Below are 19,100 nucleotides of genomic sequence, written 5' to 3'. Positions count from 1 at the left end.
ATGGTAGTGTCTGGTTAGGAGTGAGGGATAATGGAGGTACTATCCAAGGGGGGGTCCGGGAGGGGGGGGTTCGAGCTGGAGCATATGTGTGTAGGGTTTTAGAAAATAGGTATTAGGGGTATATTCTATACTAACATTTATATAATTGTAATTTCGCTGGATATACACTGTATACGGTTAAAATGTTATTATAGACTATTTTTGTTTTATCTTGTTTCTGTACTTGCATGTAATTTTAACCACCTTGACTGAAAGTTTCATTATGCATTATGTGTTGAGTACTGACTTTTAATAATTTTTGTTTTGCAATAATACAAAAAATATAAAAAAAAAAAATTAAATAATAATAATTTATATAAATATCCTCAAACTAAATCCTCAATTTGAATAAAGTGATTAATCTGATTAAATTAGTATTTTATTTTATTAAATCAACTTTCTTTAATAAATATAACTAATCCGTTTTTAATACTATAATATTAGTGTAGCCTAATCTTTATCTGCAACTGTGAAGAAAAACGAACGTAACGAACGAAGGTCCGAATGTTCGAACGTTTGGGCTCAGCCCTAGTGAGAGCTTTAGGCCTGGCAGACGCTCTCCCACATGGGGGCCAGATGTTTTTCAGCCCTATTCTCTAATTGAGAATTGGCAAATCGGCGCGCTCCCGGAGTGCAGCGTTAGTGTTTGCGACGATGAAAGGAAACGGGAAACGCGGGGACGTGCAAGAGCATAATGTTCTGGGATTCCAACTTGTACGGTTGGATGTCATTTCCAGTACAGCAGCCTAGACGCAGGTTTTCTTTAGTATCACGAGGGTTTGGTCGACGATACGGATGTAAACAACGTTCTAAACATTCACTTAAATAGAATCCTTGTTCTGGCATTGTCCTGTGGATACAGAATTTTCACATTGTTGTCTAGGAAACGTTGTCAACATCTAGACACTATGTATAGTCTTTCTAATGTGAGATGATTTAGCAGTGACGCATCACTTATGTGAGACTTTGCGTGTTTGTATTGACCTTGGGAAATCAGATTTTAAGCTTCTATGCTCCTGACACGTGGAAACTCTTAAGGCTCAGTACTTTGGGCTCCTTTGGTCAGTTTAAATCCTTAATCACCAACCATTCCACCACAATCTGTAATTGATTGTGCACGTTTTTATCATGATTACACTTATTGTATATTGTATTTTCTTATTGTATTTATTATTATGTATGCATTTCATTTCAAACCTTTTATTTAAACCCGAAAGGAAACTAAGGTTTCCCTCATTCACACACGTTGAGTGTACATACAGAGTTAAGCAAAAAAAGGCATATTAAATCACACGGCATATAAAATCATAACAAGTAAGGCTAACAATCGATTAAAACACGTACATCTTGATTGACAAAGGTTGGAGGTCAAGGTTTTAAACTCTGCAACAGAGGTCATTTGGACGTCATTGGAAATGAGGGTCGTGCCCTCAATGAATGTTTGAGTTGAAATAAAGAGTGTCTGTGTTCCTTCAGGCCTTCTCCGACCTCAGCAAGTGTGTGTTTGTGTGTGTTCCTTCAGGCCTTCTCCGACCTCAGCAAGTGTGTGTTTGTGTGTGTTCCTTCAGGCCTTCTCCGAGCTCAGCAAGTGTGTGTGTGTGTGTTTGTGTGTGTTCCTTCAGGCCTTCTCCGACCTCAGCAAGTGTGTGTGTGTGTGTGTGTGTGTGTTCCTTCAGGCCTTCTCCGACCTCAGCAAGTGTGTGTGTGTGTGTGTTCCTTCAGGCCTTCTCCGACCTCAGCAAGTGTGTGTGTGTGTGTGTTCCTTCAGGCCTTCTCCGACCTCAGCAAGTGTGTGTGTGTTCCTTCAGGCCTTCTCCGACCTCAGCAAGTGTGTGTGTGTGTGTGTGTGTTTGTGTGTGTTCCTTCAGGCCTTCTCCGACCTCAGCAAGTGTGTGCACAGCATCGTGTTGACCTCCGGGACCCTGTCCCCCATGGGCTCCTTCTCCTCAGAGCTGGGGGTCAAGTTCTCCATCCAGCTGGAGGCCAGTCACGTCATCGACAAGTCCCAGGTCAGTAGGAGCTGCGGCTCCCCTACCTCCCTCACCTTCAGAGAGCTGACGCAGGCTGACCCTAGACCAGCGTGACCACACACACGGATCTGAGATCAGGGTGGGATGTTAGACCAGCGTGACCACACAGATCTGAGATCAGGGACTGACCCTAGACCAGCGTGACTACACACACGGATCTGAGATCAGGGTGGGATGTTAGACCAGCGTGACCACACAGATCTGAGATCAGGGACTGACCCTAGACCAGCGTGACTACACACACGGATCTGAGATCAGGGGCTGACCCTAGACCAGCGTGACCACACACACGGATCTGAGATCAGGGGCTGACCCTAGACCAGCGTGACCACACACACAGATCTGAGCTCAGGGTGTGATGTTAGACCAGCGTGACCACACACACAGATCTGAGATCAGGGGCTGACCCTAGATTAGCGTGACCACACACAGATCTGAGATCAGGGTGTGATGTTAGTTTGACCAAAGTGTCTCAAGAGAAATCTGCTCACTCCTCACATTTGACCCATTCACACACCGACGGCATGCAAGGTGCCGACCTGCTCATTGGGATCAGTTAGGGGTGAAGTGTCTTGCTCAAGGACACTTCGACACGCTGCCCGGGAGGAGCAGGAATCGAACCGAGAACCTCCGGATTATCAGACGACTGCTCTACCTCCTGAGCCATGTTGATAACAATTCAATAATTTTTTTTGTATCCACTTTTTCTCCTCTTTTTCTATTTTTCTCCCATCCCAATTACCTGCTGTGCCAATTCTCCCCTCCCGTCTTGAACGTTGCTCGCATATGCCCCCCACTGGCCGGTTGTAGGGAGGATAGAAGCCTTGCATCACGTGTCCCCTCCGATACACGAGGAGGCAGCCTGTCGCATCTTTTCACCTGCCAGCACGGACTCTCATTGGCGAGGTGTAACGTGTGGGAGGCTCACACTACCCCCGCCATTTCCTGTCTCTGCTGTGCAGGCGTCCCCAACCGACCTGTAGGAGTAGCTGTTTACAACGTCCAGATTACCATTTACCACCCATCGACTTCCACCCTCTAACTCTGCCAATTGAGTTAGTATGACGTCTGGCCCAAGCCGGAGGCAACGCCGACAGCCGGATTCGAACCCGGTGTCTCTTGCGTTGGTGACGAGCGCAATGTCCACTGCGCCACCCAGCCGCCCTACAATTACATTTTCTTTGAGTTTTTATTAGGATCCCCATTAGCTGTCAAATCTCTGGGATCCTTGCATGAAAATAATATAACAGAATACAAATACAGAATGAAATTAGTAAGACAATAAAAATAATAAGAAAAAAAACAAGGCATAAAGTAAATCAAAACTTTGAAGATACAATGAATGACTGAAGGCCTAACACATTCCCCCCCAAAAATACATTACCATGGCAACTACTCACTGCAGAGATTGTTATAAATTTAAACATCTTTAAATCTCTCATATCACCTCAATGATTAGTAAATTATCATTTTAACATCAACATAAAATATAACATCACATATAATTATTTCCTCTTTGTTTTGTAGCAAGTAGTTTCGTTGTTGCATCTTTTATGTTGTGAATTTCTCCGTTCAAAACGCCCAGAGTGCTCTACATCAGTGGTTCTCAACTGGTCTAGCCTCGGGACCCAACATTTTCCTTAGTCATTAAAGTCGCGACCCAACATTTTGAACCACTATGATTTATGTAAAAAAAGAAAATTGCAGTAATATGCAATCTTTCAAAACATGAAATAAACACAAAAAAGTGCAACAAAAGTGCAACTATTGCTAGAAACCCAATGAAATAAAATAATAATAAATAATATATGCTTCTTAGAAGACTTCTTAGCTTAACATAACAGACCTACAGTAAGTTTGGGGGAACTAATGGGATAACTGGGGTTGCAACAAAAGTGCAACTAAGGGCTAAAAACACAATGAAATAAAATAATAATAATAATAATAATAAATAATATATCCTTCTTAGCAGACTTCTTAGCTTAACATCCCAGGGAACTAATGGGATAACTGGGGATGTTGTTTGCTCCTGACAAGAGTCTCAAAGTCTGGGGTGATGGTAGACAAAGCAACTCTGAGGTCATGCTCAATGTCCAATCTGTTCCTCTGCTCGGTCTTCAGCTGGACCAGAGCTGAGAAGCCACTTTCACAAAGATAGGTTTTTTTTCCCCTACACACTCAAAATGGCCCCGCGACACACTTTTGGGTCGCGACCCACCAGTTGAGAAACACTGCTCTAAATGTATTAATTTAATAAGGCCTACTGGCTGAACAGCCCTCCAGGGGTCAGGTCCGCTACGCCCTTCTGAAGGTTGATCAATCAAAGCTCTCCTTGTTCACGCACCCCTTCCGCCTCATGGTCACATGCTAAGCTCCTAAGCGTCTCCCACATGGGCAGCGGTGGCCTAATGGCTTGTGAAAGAATAAGGCCCTCCCCTCCCCCAATACCCGCCGCCGAAGTGCCCTTGAGCAAGGCACTTAACCTCCCAACTGCTCCCCGGGGCGCCTGGCTGCACCACTGCTTCTAAATAGTTAAAATCGTGGGTTAAATGCAGAGCTACAAATTCCTGCTACATGTAAAAGAAATTACTTTAGTTTATTTGACAATTATTAAATTACAGTACAAGTCGTGCGTCTTAAAATGATCAAGGATAGCACATAAAAGTCAAACATATTTCCATTGTGGTCCTTGGTCTCAGCAGCACATATTATTTACATAAACATTTATTACACATTTTTATCAGCCTACAGTATATTGCAAAACATTTATTTAAAAGTAAAATACATCATTATTAATAAAATGTGTATAGAATTCAAAAGTAAAATACATCATTATTAATAAAATGTGTATAGAATTAAAAAGTAAAATACAACATTATTAATAAAATGTGTATAGAATTAAAAAGTAAAATACAACATTATTAATAAAATGTGTATAGAATTAAAAAGTAAAATACAACATTATTAATAAAATGTGTATAGAATTAAAAAGTAAAATGTCCAGATCTTATGCACTAAAGCAGGACGCCTCCTGAGTTACTCTGGGACCTTTTCCAGGAGCCGTTTCCTAACGTTCACCTTGAAACTACACAGGTTCAAGCCCTGTTTGGTGGTCAAAGCCAACTCATGTCCCTCCTGTGCTCCTGTGTGAGCGAATGATCACCGTCCCATCTTTGTTCCACACCTTGGAGGACGCAGATTTGCTGAGCTAGATCTGGTTCTGTGGCTGTGTGATTCCCTAACACTAGGAAAATAGTCTATAAAATATTTGTCAATAAAGGCATTGCGTTGTGTCTCATATCCAGTACAGAGTGTCTATCCCAGGCCGCCAGGACGCTCAATGCCTCTATGCAAAACTAACCCATCCATCTACTTCCACATGCACACACTCACTTTAGACACTTTAAACACTTTTTAACACGACACGTATCTATTTATTACTAAAATATTTGCACTATATCTCCACCTCATTTTAGCATTTTGTTTGCATTTTGTACTTTAGTTTGTATATTGTATATTTTCTATAGCGTTTGGTCTTTATTCTTTAAACTTTTTTTTATACTGTATGAAGCACAATCTCAGGAGGCTCATACAGAACCAAGCATTTCACTGTAATGTACATGTACCTTATATGTGACAAATAAAAGAGAACCTGAACTTTTATCCTGATGAATTGAAAATGGGGGACCCTGATGTAAACAAGACGAAAGTCTTTCTCTGGTCTGCATCCCCTTAACAATTGTGTGTATTGAGCTGTACTGTATTTTACCCATTCTGCAATCTGTTAATAAAGTTTTCAATCAATCAATTCCCCCCAGGTGTGGGTTAGGGTTGTAATGTACCTGTACCTGAACTAGGGCTGGGCGATAAAACGATAACGATAATTATCGCGATAAATTATTTCCTCGAAATAAACATGAAACGTGGTCGCAAAGTTTCGATATATCGATTTTCCAAGCTTGGATATCAGCACACGCACTAACAACCAATCAGGAATAGAGCTACGTTACGTGATGACGCGCTTACGCACCACAGCTCCAGATGTGCTACTCTTTTGGTTTCGATTTCCGAGGAGATTAGTTTAGCAACTTTAGTTAGGAAAATGCATGAAAATTCCAGTGAAGGAGATGGCGACAGCGAAGGAGATGACAACCCTACGCCTACGGCCACCGCAAGCCTTAGCGCCTCAAATGTAGAGGAAATTGTTAATAAGAAAGGTGTTTCGACGTCGGCAGTATGGACACATTTTGGCTTTTTAAAGTCGGACAAAAATAGCGTTCGCTGCAAACTGTGTCGACGACCGGTGCTAACAAAAACGGGGAACACAACAAACATGTTCTATCACCTAAAAGTTTATCACTCATTAGAGTACACTGAATGCAAACGCATTCAGTCGGAAAGGAGTGGTGGCGTTAGCCGACAGCCACGAACAAGAACCATTGAAGTTCGTGCTGCGCCTGGAACTGATGCAGTACTGAATTCTGCCATCCGGACACATGCTATTTGAAATATTATTATAGAATATAGAATACCATAGGCCTATAAATGGCCTTATAGCCAACTAAATTTGGATGCAGCAAGAACCGTCCGTGAATGAAATCTACACAGTTCCATTCTTATAATGCATATGATCCAGTGGCGGTAGGTTGCCCCCTGGTGTAATATAATAATCTATGCACTGGGCCCGGGGGGGGGGTTACTGCGTTAGAAGAAGGTGCGCGGACTGATGACGACATCAACTCGAGACGAGACATTCAGTTGTTTTGGCGGTCGGAAATCACCCATAATCACAAGAAACATTCATTCAGACAGTACAGTTGGATCTAACAAAATGGATTTATATGGACACATTCATGGAGAATTCAAGCCGGGACCACAAAGCTTCTCAAAGGGTTGGCTCGACACGCGACGGCTCTCCAACTCGTCTCGTAGTGACGTCTTCGTTCTACCGCAGCAAAAAAAGTGAGTCTATCTATTAATAGCCCGCCGATGCTGGGCATAAGAAGTTAATTAAACTTGACAGAAATTATTATTTCATGTATATCGATGATAATTATCGATATCGAGTGATATGAAAATTATTTTATTTTATCGCGATAACGTTTTTGGCCATATCGCCCAGCCCTAACCTGAACTTGTTCCCCCCAGGTGTGTGTTAGGGTTAAACCTGAACTTATTCCCCCAGGTGTGTGTTAGGGGTAAACCTGAACTTGTTCCCCCAGGTGTGTGTTAGGGTTAACCCTGAACTTGTTCCCCCAGGTGTGTGTTAGGGTTAAACCTGAACTTGTTCCCCCAGGTGTGTGTTAGGGTTAAACCTGAACTTGTTCCCCCAGGTGTGTGTTAGGGTTAAACCTGAACTTGTTCCCCCAGGTGTGTGTTAGGGTTAAACCTGAACTTGTTCCCCCAGGTGTGGGTTAGGGTTAAACCTGAACTTGTTCCCCCAGGTGTGGGTTAGAGTTAAACCTGAACTTGTTCCCCCAGGTGTGTGTTAGGGTTAAACCTGAACTTGTTCCCCCAGGTGTGGGTTAGGGTTAAACCTGAACTTGTTCCCCCCAGGTGTGTGTTAGGGTTAAACCTGAACTTGTTCCCCCAGGTGTGGGTTAGGGTTAAACCTGAACTTGTTCCCCCAGGTGTGGGTTAGGGTTAAACCTGAACTTGTTCCCCCAGGTGTGGGTTAGGGTTAAACCTGAACTTGTTCCCCCAGGTGTGTGTTAGGGTTAAACCTGAACTTGTTCCCCCAGGTGTGTGTTAGGGTTAAACCTGAACTTGTTCCCCCAGGTGTGGGTTAGGGTTAAACCTGAACTTGTTCCCCCAGGTGTGTGTTAGGGTTAAACCTGAACTTGTTCCCCCAGGTGTGTGTTAGGGTTAAACCTGAACTTGTTCCCCCAGGTGTGGGTGGGCACGATAGGCGCAGGCCCTCAGGGCAGGAAGCTGCTCGCCACCTTCCAGCACACGGAGACCTACACTTTCCAGGACGAGGTGGGCGCCCTGATGCTGAGGATCTGCCAGGCCGTGGCCAAGGGCGTGCTCTGCTTCCTGCCCTCCTACAAGGTAGGGCCATGACCTCCTGCCCTCCTACAAGGTAGTGCCATGACCTCCTGCCCTCCTACAAGGTAGGGCCATGACCTCCTGCCCTCCTACAAGGTAGTGCCATGACCTCCTGCCCTCCTACAAGGTAGTGCCATGACCTCCTGCCCTCCTACAAGGTAGTGCTCTCCTTCCTGCCCTCCTACAAGGTAGTGCTCTCCTTCCTGCCCTCCTACAAGGTAGTGCTCTCCTTCCTGCCCTCCTACAAGGTAGGGCCATGACCTCCTGCCCTCCTACAAGGTAGTGCCATGACCTCCTGCCCTCCTACAAGGTAGTGCTCTCCTTCCTGCCCTCCTACAAGGTAGTGCTCTCCTTCCTGCCCTCCTACAAGGTAGAGCCATGACCTCCTGCCCTCCTACAAGGTAGTGCCATGACCTCCTGCCCTCCTACAAGGTAGTGCTCTCCTTCCTGCCCTCCTACAAGGTAGTGCTCTCCTTCCTGCCCTCCTACAAGGTAGTGCTCTCCTTCCTGCCCTCCTACAAGGTAGTGCCATGACCTCCTGCCTGGAGCAATCAGCCTTAAGTGAGGGGCGTAGAGGCATATGAATTATGTATGTTGTTGTGTACAATCAATAATAATAATGATACACTTTATTTGGTGAGCACAAAAATAGGTAACAATATAATATATACATATAAAAACGTACAGATAATATAAATATATATAAATGATCATATAATAATGTAAATAGACATGAATAAAAAAGACATGTATAAAATAATAATAAAGTAGTTGAAAGGGGAAAAGGGGTTATTCCAAATGTTCTAGAAGAGATTTAAAAGGTCACTTTTTAAAATAGATTTTTTATTATTGCTGCTATTATTATTATTATTATTATTATTATTATTATTATTATTATTATTATTATTATTATTATTATTATTATTATTGTTATCCATGTTCACAGGGTACTCCTGACAATGAATATGTCATTAAGATGAGATAAGATATTCCTTTATTGATCCCCTTGGTGAAATTTGGGTGTCATAGCAGCGAGGGGGAGGGGGGGTACAGGTATGGGCAGGGATGAAATAAATAAATATAGGCAATACAATTGTAATTCCCCTTAACACAATCTCTGCCACGCAGTTTGAGCATCTTATAGCTCTACTGCCAGCGCTGTAAGCCTATGGAGTCGCTCACCTTCTTTGCAGGGCTATAACTTTTTAAATATTATAGCTATATCGACATTACTATGGCCCATTCAACATCGGGTATCTATCGTTCCGGATGTGGGAACGTTATATTTTTCCATTCATACATTGTCGTTTAATACCATCGTGAATAGAAGTACGTTTTTAGTGGTCTGCAGTAATTCCTAGAACGCGAGTTATAGGCCCCGATGCATATTATACATAATCGATTGGCGTTTCGTCCCTATACATGCTACATAAAAAAATTCAAATGCATATGATCGGTATACATTATGCTCCATCATGCGTGAAGGAAAGGGGGGGGGGGTCGTTTATGATTCCTTGATTGTCAGTAACGGCTTTCTTTAGTACGACATCATACGTTGATCAGATGTATTGCAATGAAATAAATGGACAATCGAGCTGGAATTAACGTTAGATTCCTCTTACCTGTGGCCGATGAGTCTGGAGAAGAAATATTCCAATTATTTGATTTCCATCTGCTAGATCCGTTTTCCGTTTGTACGACACAATAAACACCGAAAGCATATGGATTCTTGCGTCTCGAAAGCGATCCAATGCACTAGAGTGTTTGTCTGGATCCACATAACAAGAGATCTCTACCCGGAACATATTCACAGATGAACAGAATGCACCAGTGCAACATCGCCCAAAATCCACCAAGCGGCGGTATTGAGCCGTTGCAATATCAGACAAGAGTCCAGAGTCTCCCAGAGCCTTGCTGGATGAATTATGAATGGCAATAGCGAATAAAGGAAATAACGATCCTAAAAAACGAGTTTACTTGTTATTGGCGCAATTCGATTGGCGGGCAATAACGAGTTTACTCGTTCTTGGCGCAGAAGCAGTTAAAATAAAGGTAAAATGGAAATCCCACTCAATTTAAGAATTTATACATCATTCCTAAGGTCTAAAACTGTCCAAACATGAACAACTGTCCCAGAAACAGGAGCCAGAGAACCAAGGGTTGACCTTGTGATTCCCTTTAGCCAGCAGCTCTGCTCTCCTGCCCACTAGGCCAGTGATGTTCTTCACTGTGTCATTCACCGCATAACATATTAAAATCATAGGGTTATTGTCCGATTAGATTAAAATGTGTTGTCATTATTAGGGTTGGGCATCGTTTGGATTTGAACGTTTCCGGTTCCGATTCTCCATATCGATTCCTGTTCTAAACCATTCTCGATTCCGATTCTTTGAGGTGCAGGTCAAAACAGGTCACAGCTTATTTCGCAGGAGAATTTTTTATTTAAAAAAAAATTCATACTATTCACATTTTCAGTTGACTTGATACAATTTAATTTGGTTGCTGTACTTTAACTAGGGTATTAATTAACAAAGTAAAAAATCGAATTTCGAAGAATCGAAATGCAAATAATTATGTTACTTCCGGTTCCAGAACCGGAGGTTAGGAACCGGTTCCTATTAGATTTAGAACCAGTTTTTGGTGCCCAACCCTAGTCATTATGCAGCACAAGTACAGTATACTGAAAAGAAGTTTGGCATCCAACCAAATGTGCAGATGTAACAGTAAAGTGCAACAGTAATATACAATGTACAGGTGATTAAACTGGGTTTATAATGCATAAATTATTACTACTGAGTAATTGTAGTGTAAGTAGGTAAGGGTTATGTACAACTATATATAGTATCTGCAGATATGTAAAAAGGATTATATGCAGGTATATACAGACAGATGTGTGTGTATATATATATATATACACACAGTAAGAATAAATATATATATAGTAGATACAGCATTATTGTGCATGCTATCATAGAGTTATATGCAAGTGTATACGTAGGTATATAGAAGGATTATAATGCAGGTATATTCAGATGGATATGGATATATAGATGCAGTAAATATATAAATGTATATATATGGTATATACAGCACTATTATACATGCTATCATACAGAGTTATATGGGTTATATGCAGGTGTATAAGTTGGTATATACTATAGAAGGATTATATGCAGTTATATTCAAACAGATGGATATATATATTTATAAATATAAATATATGAATGTATATATACGGTATATACAGCACTATTGTACATGCTATCATACAGAATTATATGGGTTATATGCAGGTGTATCAGGTATATAAAATGATTATATGCACTTATATTCAAACGGATATGTATATATGTATATATTATATATATATATGAATGTATATATGCGGTATATACAAGCACTATTGTACATGCGATCATACAGAGTTATATGGATTATATGCAGGTGTATCAGTAGGTATATAGAAGGATTATAATTTATGCAGGTAGATTAAATATAAATATACAAGTATATATTTATATTCAGCACTATTTTACATGTTATCATACAGAGTTATATGGGTTAGACTATACCGGTAGTATGATATTCATACATCACTTATGTATGAATATACATTGAAGGCGGCTGAGCCCCACAGTGAGGCAGGGCTCGTCTCTGCGGTTGTTGGAATGTTAACGTACCACATCCCGTCACTAGGAGGGGTATGAGACCACAGCTTGCTGTCAGGCTTGCGCTGTGTGTATGTGTGTATATGTGTGTGTGTGTGTGTGTGTGTGATGGAAACATTTGTAGGTACAACCTGTGCGGTTGGAATCAGTGACAGCTGGTGCGTCCGCGCCCGTGCCGACCGGGCCCCGGCCGCGAGAGGAAGACTTTCATCCCGGCGAGATGTTGTGGGTTCTGTTCCAGCGGATCATTATTGCTATACAGGGCCGCCTTGACACTGTCCTCTCGGAGCGGTCTCCTCTTTCACTTAATGAGGACGCGTCTAAGGGCCCCACTGATAGACACTTTGTCCCCCTTTGTTTGTTATGCATTTTTACTAATGAATAATTAAATTCCACTCTAGCTCGGTTGTCACGTCGGCTTACTGGAGGACAGCTGGCTCTCACATGGCATTGTGTGTGTGTGTGTGTGTGTGTGTGTGTGTGTGTGTGTGTGTGTGTGTGTCACATGTTACACATTTTACATTCTATCCTGCGTGTGTGTGTGTGTGTGTGTGTGGCTTTAATGATATAGACACGCTTGGATGAAAACATACTCCTTATCTTGCCTAATTAAAGAGCCCGCGTTAGAAGTGACACATCGGTGAGTGAGCAGAGTTCCTAACCGGTCAAGGGGGTAAACATGAGTCATCAGTTCCCGTTAACGTGATTGACGCCGATAACGAGTCGTCCTCTTGTGTGTTTTTTGCTTTTTCTACACCGGCCGCTCATATTATTTGTGTGTTTTTCAAACCCCTGCGTTCCCGAAATGCGACGGACGTTTTAGTCTTATTTTCACGCGGGACGCTGTTGCTCCGATATCCGGTTGCGCCATCAAACGGCCTAATGGTCCCGGCGTCCCGATTTACAAGGAAAGCTAAAACTCTCCTGTTCGGGACGCAGCTTCCTCCTCCTCCTCCTCCGTGTCGGCCTGCGACGCCAGCCACCACACAGTAACCCTGCGGAGGGGGGGGGGCTTTTCTTTATTATTGATGGCAGTGTTGGAGCCCTCTCTCTCTCTCCCTCTCTCCCTCTCTCTCTCTCTCTCTCTCTCTCTCTCTCTCTCTCTCTCTCTTTCTCTCTTTCTCTCTCTCTCTTCTGATGCATTAATATTTAATCTGCAGTCAGCTCTTAAAGATGAGGAGATGAGGCGATATGAGGGGCTGGGGTATTAATTGGAGCCTGTAGAGGCCTCACTGGTGCCACGGAGTCCCGTCTGCCCCTTGTGTGTGTGTATGAGAGAGGGAGGGATGGGGGGGGGGAGAGAGAAGGAAGGAGAGAAAGAGAGAAGGAAAGAGGGAGAGAGAGAGAGATCCCTCTTCAGTGTGTCTGGGCGATGCCTATCTGCCCCTCATACCCTGCTGGTCCTGCCAGTGAGAGCAGTGAAAGGAGGCAGGGTCATGAGAGGAGTCCCTCAAGGCTCTCTCTGACGGTTTTATACACACACACACACACACACACACACACACACACACACACACACACACACACACACACACACACACACACACACACACACGCACACACACACACACACACACAAAGTGCTGTGTCTGCACTGTGGCTTCAAGGACTTATACTAAGACCCTTCTGGCTGGATATTGGGCAATGCACACAACTGGGTTTCATTCGACAAATGCACACGCACGCACGCACACGCACACACACACATGTAAAGTGTGCCCACAAACAGTTTGTGTGTGTGTCTCCCCAGAGAGCCCCACCACTGGTGCTGTGGTTTTGTAGCACTTCAGCCTCAACAGTCCCCCAGTTAATACCCATTAAAACCACAGCAGCCGTCTGGTCCCGGCCGGTCCCGTCTGGTCCCGGCCACAGGCGGAAGGGACCAGCGCGCCGCGGGAGGGGACTGATGGTTTATTAAGAAACAGAAACGCAGGGCTCTGCAGAGGTGAAAAGATCTGGGGGGGGGGGGAGGGAAATGCAAGATGCTTTTAAAGGAGATTAAGATAAAGGCCATTAGGGGTGAAAGTCGCCTCGCTGTCTGTGTGAAGACGCACCCGGGCCTGGCGCCTGGAGGGGGGGGGGGGGGGGGGGGGCTGACTGTGTGTCCTATCAAAGTCAAAGTGGACTGCAGCGTGTGCACACATATACACACACACTTATACACGTACACACACACACGCACACACTTATACACGTACACACACACACACGCACACACATACATACTCACACATACATACATACATATACACACACTCCCACACACATATTATACACACACATACACACATGCGCACACATCTGAAGGTATCTGAGAGGTCAAACACCCAGTGATAGATGTGCTGTCAAACTGTGTGTGTGTGTGTGTGTGTGTGTGTGTGTGTGTGTGTGTGTGTGTGTGTGTGTGTGTGTGTGTGTGTGTGTGTGTGTGTGTGTGTGTGTGTGTGTGTGTGTGTGTGTGTGTGTGTGTGTGTGTGTGTGTGTGTGTGTGTGTGTGTGTGTGTGTGTGTGTGTGTGTGTGTGTGTGTGTGTGTGTGTGTGTGTGTGTGTGCGTACGTATTGGGTGCATCCGCTATCTCAGTGTAGCGTATCAGTCCTGATTGTTACGGCTGAGATGATGTTTTATAAGGACTCTTTATAGTGGAAACTCCAGGGTTACTGCCGCTGTGGCGTGTCTCACTCACTCTGTGGGAGGCGGCTGGCGGACTCACTTTTTCCAAAAGACCCACTCTTTTTTTAAGACATCAAACGTGACCCCTTGATTTTTCTTGGGAAGTATAAGCTCTGATTACAGTGGTTATGGACTTTTTTTTAATGCCCAGGATACGCAGATATCAAGTTGGTATGAGCGCCGTCTCTTGACCTTTTTCGACCCGTTTGGCCCGACTCTCTCGTCCTCGGTGACACAGAGCGGGGACCAGGTGGGCTCAGATTATTGACGGTACTCTGAAGAGAGAAGTCATTCCATATGTTCCTACGTTATGGAACCAATGAAATTAAGACACTTCATCTTTTTTTCATTAAAAGTCGAGTGCCTTGGTTTTGCACATCCTTTCACGTAAACTAGTGTGTAAACTAGTCTGTGTACTAGTCATGTAAACGAGTGTGTAAACTAGTCTGTGTACTAGTCACGTACACTAGTGTGTGTGCTTGTCACGTAAACTAGTCTGTGTACTAGTCACGTAAACTAGTCTGTGTACTAGTCATGTAAACAAGTGTGTACTAGTCATGTAAACAAGTGTGTACTAGTCATGTAAACGAGTGTGTGTACTAGTCACGTAAACTAGTCTGTGTACTAGTCATGTAAACTAGTGTGTGTACTAGTCACCTAAACTAGTCTGTGTACTAGTCACGTAAACTAGTGTGTGTACTAGTCACCTAAACTAGTGTGTGTAACTAGTAACTCTTAGCAGTATGACTTACTACCATAGTGTCTTTATACCTGTATCACTGTACATATTAATGCTTCAACTATGTACATACATCTGATTAGCAGTAGTACTAATTTATATATTTTATACCCAGTTTAATCACCTGTACATTGTATATTACTGTTGCATTTTACTGTTACATTTGCACTCTGGTTGGATGCCAAACGTCTTTCCGTTGTACTGTACTTGTGCTGCATGATGACAATACATTTTTTTTATCTACTTTTTTCTGTGATTTTTCTCCCCATCTCAATTTACCTCTCGTGCCAAGTCTCCCTGTCCTGTCCTGATCGTTGCTCACATATGCCCCCCACTGGCCGGTTGTAGGGAGGATAGAAGCCTTGCATCACATGTCCCCTCCGATACATGTGGAGGCAGCCTGTCACATCTTTTCACCTGCCAACGACGGACTCTCATTTGGCGAGGAGTAACGTGTAGGAGGCTCACACTGCCCCCGCCATTTTCCCGACTTTGCTGTGCAGGCGCCCCAACCGACCTGTAGGAGTCGCTGTTCACAACGACAAGATTACCACCCTTCGACTTCCCACCCGCTAACTCTGCCAATTGAGTTAGTATGAGGGCCGGCCCAAGCCGGAGGCAACGTCGACAGCCGGATTTGAACCCGGTGTCTCTTGCGTTGGTGACGAGCACAATGTCCGCTGCGCCACCCAGCCGCCCGTTGATGACGATGCATTTGAATCTAATCTAAAGTTCCTACCGTCAACCCGAAGAGCACCTTCTCTTTCGACTGCCACGTTTCCGCGGTTACCAGCCGGCTATTGTGTTGCCTCTACGCCACCAGGGGGCGGCTCAGAGGAGCGGAGGGAGTCCGGCATGGAGGAGCGGCAGGGGATGGCCGACAGGCTGGAGGTGGCAGGTGGCGCGGGGCACCGCTCGCCACCGCCCTTGGCGTGATGGTCGCTGTGATATTCGGGAGGCTGAATAATTCACGGCGCCGCGACACGTCTCCCCTCGCCACCGCGAGTCCGCGGCGCCGCATGTTTCATTAATGCTGTCGCCTCGCGGAGCGGCCTCCATTATTCAGCGGGCGCTGGAGGAGACGTGTCGCTGCGCTGGCTCAGTGACACCAGGGACGGGGTGAGGGAGATAAAGAGAGAGAGAGAGAGAGAGAGAGGCTCAGTGACACCAGGGACGGGGTGAGGGAGATAAAGAGAGAGAGAGAGAGAGAGAGGCTCAGTGACACCAGGGACGGGGTGAGGGAGATAAAGAGAGAGAGGGAGAGAGAGAGGCTCAGTGACACCAGGGACGGGGTGAGGGAGATAAAGAGAGAGAGAGAGAGAGAGAGAGAGAGGCTCAGTGACACCAGGGACGGGGTGAGGGAGATAAAGAGAGAGAGAGAGAGAGAGAGAGAGAGGCTCAGTGACACCAGGGACGGGGTGAGGGAGATAAAGAGAGAGAGAGAGAGAGAGAGAGGCTCAGTGACACCAGGGACGGGGTGAGGGAGATAAAGAGAGAGAGAGAGAGAGAGGCTCAGTGACACCAGGGACGGGGTGAGGGAGATAAAGAGAGAGAGAGAGAGGCTCAGTGACACCAGGGACGGGGTGAGGGAGATAAAGAGAGAGAGAGAGAGAGAGAGAGGGAGTGAGAGAGAGAGAGAGAGGCTCAGTGACATCAGGGACGGGGTGAGGGAGATAAAGAGAGAGAGAGAGAGAGAGAGAGGCTCAGTGACACCAGGGACGGGGTGAGGGAGATAAAGAGAGAGAGAGAGAGAGAGAGAGGCTCAGTGACATCAGGGACGGGGTGAGGGAGATAAAGAGAGAGAGAGAGAGAGAGAGAGACTCAGTGACATCAGGGACGGGGTGAGGGAGATAAAGAGGGGTGGATGTAGAGGAGCTGGAAGAGGGAGGGCTGGCAGCGGGGGTGAAAAGAGTGAGAGAAAGGGAAAGAGGAGCACAGCTCGGTGCCCGTCGGTCTCCCCGCCACCCGTCCCGGTGGGCCGAGAGATCCGAACCCACTCTACCGTGTCGCGGGGCAGGAGCTGAGCATTGCACATACCATGCCCAGAAATGACAATGAATTATTCATGGTTTTGTTGTGCTTTTTCGCGCCCGGCGTGGTAAATACTGTTCATTTCCAGTCGCCTTGCTCAGCCTTCGCCCTGTAAGGGAATGATGGAACGACGGGTCACGGACTGTTCCGCAAACTGAGTGGTGTGTTGTCCACCCCCCCCCCCCCACGACCGGCGGTCTGCTTTGGTGTTTATCGGTGGTGTCCGGGTGCTGCCGCGGTGTTGTCTCAATCAGACTCAATGGCGATGAGTTGTGATTCGCCGGTTTTGTTTTACTCTGACTTTCCTAAGTGCAAGTCAAGCAGCTTATATGACTGTCCTCCACGTAGTTAATTGTCAAATCAGTAAAGTTGGCTTTTCCACATTGTGCTACATTATTCTGCCAAAATACCTCTTTACATCTAGACCAGCGCATATTGGTGAATGTTGGATGGCAGAGATATAAGATAAGATAGTTATCTTATTGTCTGTTGACAGACATTTGTTTTGTGTCGGAACACACAATACTGCATTAGAAAAAAGAACATAGGACAACCATGTTACAGCAGAGACGGACATCAGAGAGACAACCATGTTACAGCAGAGACGGACATCAGAGAGACAACCATGTTACAGCAGAGACCGACATCAGAGAGACAACCATGTTACAGCAGAGACAGACATCAGAGAGACAACCATGTTACAGCAGAGACAGACATCAGAGAGACAACCATGTTACAGCAGAGACCGACATCAGAGAGACAACCATGTTACAGCAGAGACAGACATCAGAGAGACAACCATGTTACAGCAGAGACAGACATCAGAGAGACAACCATGTTACAGCAGAGACAGACATCAGAGAGACAACCATGTTACAGCAGAGACAGACATCAGAGAGACAACCATGTTACAGCAGAGACAGACATCAGAGAGACAACCATGTTACAGCAGAGACCGACATCAGAGAGACAACCATGTTACAGCAGAGACAGACATCAGAGAGACAACCATGTTACAGCAGAGACAGACATCAGAGAGACAACCATGTTACAGCAGAGACAGACATCAGAGAGACAACCATGTTACAGCAGAGACAGACATCAGAGAGACAACCATGTTACAGCAGAGACAGACATCAGAGAGACAACCATGTTACAGCAGAGACAGACATCAGAGAGACAACCATGTTACAGCAGAGACAGACATCAGAGAGACAACCATGTTACAGCAGAGACAGACATCAGAGAGACAACCATGTTACAGCAGAGACAGACATCAGAGAGACAACCATGTTACAGCAGAGACAGACATCAGAGAGACAACCATGTTACAGCAGAGACAGACATCAGAGAGACAACCATGTTACAGCAGAGACAGACATCAGAGAGACAACCATGTTACAGCAGAGACAGACATCAGAGAGACAACCATGTTACAGCAGAGACGGACAGCAGAGAGACAACCATGTTACAGCAGAGACAGACATCAGAGAAACAACCATGTTACAGCAGAGACCAACATCAGAGAGACAACCATGTTACAGCAGAGACAGACATACAGACAAGACGCCAGAGAGACAACCATGTTACAGCAGAGACCGACATCAGAGAGACAACCATGTTACAGCAGAGACAGACATCAGAGAGACAACCATGTTACAGCAGAGACAGACAGCAGAGAGACAACCATGTTACAGCAGAGACAGACATACAGACAAGACGCCAGAGAGACAACCATGTTACAGCAGAGACCGACATCAGAGAGACAACCATGTTACAGCAGAGACAGACAGCAGAGAGACAACCATGTTACAGCAGAGACAGACAGCAGAGAGACAACCATGTTACAGCAGAGACGGACATCAGAGAGACAA

General features: G+C 45.0%; 1 protein-coding gene across 1 annotated transcript in view; it reads left to right on the top strand.

Annotated features, from left to right (window-relative positions):
- brip1 (BRCA1 interacting helicase 1) overlaps positions 1-19,100 on the top strand; it is a 97,492-nt gene that overhangs the window by 43,205 nt on the left and 35,187 nt on the right. Inside the window, exons 13-14 of the mRNA XM_084312514.1 lie at positions 1,908-2,048; positions 7,959-8,120. Coding sequence (XP_084168640.1) covers positions 1,908-2,048; positions 7,959-8,120 — 303 coding nt within the window. The remainder of the gene's footprint in view (positions 1-1,907; positions 2,049-7,958; positions 8,121-19,100) is intronic.

Source organism: Notolepis coatsorum, assembly GCF_963971535.1.
Source record: "Notolepis coatsorum genome assembly, chromosome: 1".
Taxonomy (NCBI): Eukaryota; Metazoa; Chordata; class Actinopteri; order Aulopiformes; family Paralepididae; genus Notolepis; species Notolepis coatsorum.
The sequence above is the reverse complement of the archived record's forward strand: the minus strand, read 5'-3'. Positions and strand labels throughout refer to the sequence as shown.